The sequence below is a fragment of the Quercus suber genome, unplaced genomic scaffold, assembly GCF_002906115.3.
Source record: "Quercus suber isolate HL8 unplaced genomic scaffold, Cork oak 2.0 scaffold_35, whole genome shotgun sequence".
NCBI classification, from domain to species: Eukaryota; Viridiplantae; Streptophyta; class Magnoliopsida; order Fagales; family Fagaceae; genus Quercus; species Quercus suber.
Genome location: NW_027069500.1, coordinates 973,851 through 980,296, shown reverse-complemented (window position 1 = coordinate 980,296; position 6,446 = coordinate 973,851). Strand labels below are relative to the sequence as shown.

The 6,446-nt window shown below is 39.0% G+C and overlaps 1 protein-coding gene across 1 annotated transcript; it reads left to right on the top strand.

Annotated features, from left to right (window-relative positions):
• Positions 1-706: 706 nt before the first annotated feature.
• LOC112005437 (probable protein phosphatase 2C 23) lies at positions 707-4,671 on the top strand. The gene is made up of 4 exons (XM_024037682.2): positions 707-2,793; positions 2,906-3,019; positions 3,883-4,147; positions 4,256-4,671. Exons 1-4 carry the CDS (start codon positions 991-993, stop codon positions 4,369-4,371), a joined length of 2,298 nt encoding a protein of 765 aa, XP_023893450.1. The 5' UTR covers positions 707-990; the 3' UTR covers positions 4,372-4,671.
• The last annotated feature ends 1,775 nt before the right edge of the window (positions 4,672-6,446 follow it).

Here is a 6,446-nt window from a genome sequence, read left to right as displayed (position 1 = left end):
TTAATAAATCCCATTATTTGGAAACAAAGAAAAATATCAAAACAATTAAAGTCAAGCAGACAGAGAGAGAGCGACAGAGAGTAGAGTAATCGGGAAACCTCTGAGTTGACAAAGGACAATAGATATGCAATGATGAGTCACCACGTGTCGGTCAACCCTTGCTTCCCATTTAATCCTCTCCCCTCGATCCAACGGCGAATATGGCACGCTTTCCCAAGTCATATTTATGGGGCTTTCCTCTTTGACTTTTTGTCCGATCCCAAACCCAAACCCAAACCCCTCCCAAATATACTTATAGCTAGTACTTTGCCGTTGTTTTTTCACAACACTAAAAACAAAAACCACACACGCGCTCTCCACCGCCAAGAGCATCAAACTCGCACGCGCGAACAGAACAAATTCATTTATACTCACGTGGGTCCCCCACACACCCCCTTAACAAAATCAACTTTCCACTTGCAACTAATCGTGCACTCCACGCTCCTCCAATGAACGTAATCCACATCATTAATCTAAACCTAAAGCCCCACCCCCACAAGAGTTTACTTAAACCCCACCACATAGTCAACGCCTCCACCCAAAACTTAAAAAAAGCACAATAACAATTTTTAATATAAATTTAAATAAAAAAAAAAAAAAACACACATACCAAAAACACCAAAAAAAAAAAAAAAACAAACAAACTAAAAAGCTTTTTCTTTTTCATTTTTTTAAACTCATTTCTCATTTCAAAACCCACGCCTCCAAAGTCAACGCTTCTCTCTCTCTTTCTCTCCAACCTCTTCTTCTTCTCAGCTTCCCTGCTCTCTTTTCAGAATCCGCCATGAAATATCACAGATAGCAAATTTGTTTTTTCCAAACAAATACCCAAAAGAAAGAGACAGAAAGTAAAGAAACAAAGAAGCTTCGGTTTTTTGTTTTGTTTTTTTTTTCTTTTGCTGTTGTTGTTATAAATTATTTTATTATTTTATTATTTTGTTCTTGTCAAAGATGGGAAACGGAATCGGAAGGCTAACAGTGTGTTTCACCGGTGAAGAGGGTCGGCGGAAACACCATGAAATACCGGTACTACTGTCGGACCCATCAGACGAGGGTCTGGGCCACTCGTTCTGCTACGTGAGACCCGACCCGACTCGTTTGTCTTCATCCAAGGTTCATTCGGAGGAGGAAACGACGACGTTCAAGACTATTTCGGGAGCTTCAGTGAGCGCGAACACGTGGACCCCGCTTTCCACAACCATCGTCGACTTGTACTCGTATCACAGCATAGACAGAGTCGCCGCCGCGTTTGAGAGCTCCAATTCCTTCGCTTCCATCCCTTTACAGCCAATCCCCAGAAATTTATCGGGTCCGATGGTGTCGTACGGAATACCCGGATCCGGCCCATTAGAAAGAGGGTTCTTATCGGGCCCGATCGAGCGTGGTTTCATGTCCGGCCCACTCGACCGCGCTTCTGGGCTTTTCTCCGGCCCAATCGATAATAAGTCTTATAACGGCGGCGGCGGCGGCGGAGGTTTAGGATCCGATAACCACTTCCAGAGAAGCTTCTCTCACAGTGCTGGTTTTGGACTCGGGTTCGGGTCTGGGCCATTCAGGCCCAGATCGAGGAAAGGGAAACTCATTCGGGTTTTACAGAGAGCGTTATCGAAAACCCTGATTTCACGAATTGGTGGCGGGCAACAGAACTCGATTGTGGCTCCGATCAAAGGCGGTGGACTGAAAGACCCAGATTGGAATTATAGTGAGAAGCAACAGCACAATGAGAATTTGACGGTGAATAGCGTGAATTTCTTGAGCAGCGATGGTAGTTTGGAAGACGATGAGTCATTGGAGAGTCAGAATCTACAGTGGGCGCAAGGGAAAGCGGGGGAGGATCGAGTACACGTCGTCGTTTCGGAGGAGCATGGGTGGGTTTTCGTTGGGATTTACGATGGGTTCAACGGTCCAGATGCTCCGGATTATTTGTTGTCCAATTTGTACTCTTTTGCGCACAGAGAGCTCAAGGGGTTGTTGTGGGACGATGGGTTTGAATCAGCTACAACAACAACAACGACGATCGGTAATACTACTGCTGGTGGAGCTGCAGCTGCCCCTGTTTCTTCTTCCTCCTCTGTTTTTGGTGAAGATTCCGATCAAGATTGCGCGAGGAATCGGACGCGTGGTGATGCTTGTGCTCACTGTGTGGTTGAGGAGCAAGAGAATTATCCGTGTCCAAGTGGGGATGATTCGAATTCGGATTTGGATTCGCCAAATCCAAACCGAAAACGAGGGAGGAATTCAAAGAGTAAGTACAGAGGCAATGCGGCGAAAAAGTGGGAAGAGAATCAGAGGAGGTGGAAGTGTGAATGGGATAGAGAGAGAGTGGAGCTGGACCGGAGATTAAAGGAGCAATTGAATAAATCCGGGTCGCCATCGGCTTCCTCAAAAGCGATCAATCACGCCGATGTGTTGAAAGCTCTGTCACAAGCTCTGAGAAAAACAGAGGAGTCTTATTTGGAGATTGCAGATAAGATGGCTGTTGAAAATCCTGAGTTGGCGTTGATGGGTTCGTGCGTACTGGTGATGCTAATGAAGGGTGAGGATGTGTATGTGATGAATGTGGGTGATAGTAGAGCCGTGTTGGCCCAGAAGGCCGAGCCGGATTATTGGTTGGGGAAGATTAGGCAGGATTTGGAGAGGATCAATGAAGAAACAATGCATGATTTGGAAGGTTTGGACGGTGATAGACCCTGCACGGTTCCAAGTCTGACGGCTTGTCAGCTCAGTGTGGATCATAGTACCAGTGTTGAAGAGGTATTATATGGTTCAAAGTTTTAAATTTTGGTTTTATTGTTGGAAATTTTAGGTGATTGAAGCTTTTTTATGTGCTGTTTTTGATGGATCGCGAATGATTTTTGAATTTCAGGAAGTTCAGAGAATAAAGAATGAACATCTGGATGATACTTGTGCTGTGATGAATGATCGTGTCAAGGGTTCATTGAAGGTCACTCGGGCTTTTGGTGCTGGTTTTCTCAAGCAGGTACTTAAAGTTCATAGATTTCTTGCTTTCAAATATAATCCATTGTTAATATGGAGAATCCTTTTGGCCCCGTTTATTTGTGCTTGATATTGTAGATTTTGAAACATGGTTAAGGGAAACTTACACTTTATTTCTTTTGCAATACATGAAGATAATGATTCAGAATGCAAGTTTGAGAAATAGGCTGGTTGTTAGACAATTCACTTGTCTTGTACCATTATGGTCATGGTGCAGGGGCATCATAATCATAACAATTGTTCACTTCAATTAGTGTTGATAACCTCTTCCTCCTAGATTTCATTTTCGTTAGCTTAATGGAGTATTTAATTCAAGGAAGATATGCCGGGTTGTGGTTATGCACATGCCAGTACTATCATATCTTGAAAATCAATTCCAAAGAAAGTGATTAGAGTCATGCTGGTGGTGGTAACAGCTATATTGTATTGATGCAATCCTGCTGTTTTATATGAATTTTTTTTTAAGCGTTAGAACTAAGTTTTGATACAATTAAAAATAAATTAAGCTCCCAATTGGATCAGCTCATTGTTAGAAAGTAAGCTAACTGAAACACAGTTTCTATCACGAGGTTGCTTCAATAGAAACAAGTTGCATTCCTTTCTCCCTGCTAAACTGATCGTGACTTTGAACTGGTCCTGGTCAAGAATTGTCAATATGTTTAACTTGTTATGGCAAGACCCTTTATTTTTTTCGGGGAAAAAAATAAAGTAGTGGAACTTTTTGACAAAAATGTTGGTTTCATATTTGCTTTAGCACCTGGAAAGATCCCTGGCTAATGTCTTGTTGTTTTACTAAAATATTTATCTTCCATTTCTTACGCCTGGTTTTTTCTTGGATATTCGCAGCCTAAATGGAACAATGCACTTTTGGAGGCATTCAGAATAGATTACCTAGGAACTTCCCCTTACATAAACTGTTCCCCATCTCTATACCACCATAAATTAGGCCCAAAAGACAGGTTTTTGTTATTATCGTCTGATGGGCTCTATCAGTACTTCACAAATGAAGAAGCTGTTTCTGAAGTAGAACTTTTCATCACATTGCAACCCGAAGGAGACCCGGCACAACATCTCGTTGAGGAAGTTCTGTTTCGTGCTGCAAAGAAAGCTGGTAATTTTCTTTAATTTCAACTAAGAACGCACTGTTTATGAAAGTTAAAAATTTTGTTACTAACTTGTGGAGACTAAACATGGTGAATTTGGGTTTGGTGAATTACAGGTATGGACTTTCATGAATTACTTGAAATACCACAAGGGGACCGGCGGCGTTACCATGATGATGTTTCCATAATTGTTATTTCTTTAGAGGGAAGGATATGGAAATCATGTGTATAAGTAGAGAAAAGCACCTATAGAGGACATAGAAACATCTGCTACAAAGCATTACCCTCTTTTTCTTTTTCTTTTTTCTCTTTTTCTTTTTTTTTTTTCTTTTTTTTTTCTTTTTTTTTGCTGTTTTTTTTCCTAGTCACCTTTGTAAACATTAGCAACTAAGCTTCCGGGACTTAGTTGTGCAATTTACTGGGCGATGAGGAGTGTAAAGGTGTAAAAGCTGGTTCTTGTTGATTATAAACTGCCATAGAAAATTGTAACTTTCAAATAAAACATTCCTTTTGAAAAAGGTTTTGTTCGGAATTCTCACAACTATCACTTTCTATAATTCTTTTATCACAACCATATGGGGTTGGCAACACTTTTCATCTCAGCATCCGCATCTTTTCCCTACCTTTTTCTCCTTGTTTACAATTCACCACTTGTTTCCCAACATTTAGTCATATGAGGGTGCGTTTGGCTCTAAATTAAAAAATTAGCTTATTTTGCTATTCAGTTTGTTTTTGCTAATATTTATGGGCTTTATTGCATTTTTTGGTATTATATATGAGTTTTATTGTACTATTTTAACTAACTTTTACATTCATCTACAATACCAGGATTTGTATTTGTATTGTAATTTTTTTCCTTTTCAGTTTGACGTGGGTCGCATTGAAAATTTGAAAGTCAGAAGCACTTTTGAAGCATAGGACCATATTCCATGGGCAGCATACTTTCTTGTTTTTTCTTTTCTTCCTGTCTTAATTAAACCAAGATGCTGAAGTTGGCCCCCTTACTGCTATTCAAAACACATTAATCTGGTGCATCAACTAGAACCAACTATACCTACTCATTTTGTTTAGTGCCGACTTAAGAATATATATTAAGCTTTTCAACTATCCTCTAAATGATGCCCACTTTGGAAAATTTGTTTATCTATAACGGGTTGAACTTTAAACTTAAAACATAGTGAGAGATTTACCTATATCACTGTTAATATTTAAAGTTTTAAGTAATACTGATATAGAGAAGTTCATTAAACCAAATCGCATCAGTGCAATTAAGACGAACTGATAGGAGTGCGGGGTATCAATGCCCCTCATAATATCTCCATGCTTTTAATAAGATCAATACTGACTCAGGCATTAGAGTAATTAGACTAATATTACACTGATGTCATCCAAACCCCTTTTGTTTCTTGTTAGTATTTCAATGCAATAATATTAGTACCACACACTTTGTCATAATTATTTTACATGACAGAGTGTTAGTAGTGGAGAAAAATATTAAACTCATATGATTTGACAAACAACGCAATCTATCATTAAAAAAAAAAATGGTTGTGGGTGTGTGAAAGTGTGTAGTAGCATTTTTTATTCCCACAATATGTCAACCATCAAACCACTTATTTCATCATCAAATAGTAACATGGAAAGAAATGGTACAACGCCGTAATGGAAAACTAGAAATTGTTCAATGTTTTTCAAATCCTTCTTTTGAAATTGATCGAGAAGTAAACTTCAAATCTTTAAGGAAAGTGATCCACTGGTCCTAACTCCTAAAAAAAACTCCATTGACCAGAATGGAATTACCCATATTTATAAAAGTAGGCATTAAGTTGCCATCAATTAATTCATATCATTAAAACCTTGTGCAGAAAAATCCCATGATAAAAAAAGTAAAACCCTTTGACCCCCAATTTATGCCGCATACTACGTGGCAAAACAAGAACCCTTTATCCTAACTGCTAGCTACTTGAATTGATGCTTGATACTAAATCATAAATGTCATGTAGTTGAGAGTGGTCGGCATCAGGCCCATACAGTAATGGAACCTGTCATTTGGTCAATTAATTTCTAACCAGCACTCAGGCTCCTCTCAATTTCAACCAATCTTAACCAATTCCTTCGTTCATAGGGTAGACCTACAGCATACATAATAAACCATTTGAAAATCTTTTCCTTGACCCCCCTCTCAGAAAAATATAAAATGAAACATATATATATATATATGTATATATATATTTTTTTTTTTGAGAAACAGAAAATTTTTAAGTGAGGTCTATTCACACAATATATATATATATGTGTGTGTGTGTT

Coding starts and splice junctions, on each gene's coding strand:
- LOC112005437 (XM_024037682.2), top strand. CDS start 991: ATGGGAAACGGAATCGGAAGGCTAACAGTGTGTTTCACCGGTGAAGAG. Junction 3,020..3,882: donor GTGCTGGTTTTCTCAAGCAG/GTACTTAAAGTT, acceptor GGATATTCGCAG/CCTAAATGGAACAATGCACT. Junction 4,148..4,255: donor TCGTGCTGCAAAGAAAGCTG/GTAATTTTCTTT, acceptor GGTGAATTACAG/GTATGGACTTTCATGAATTA.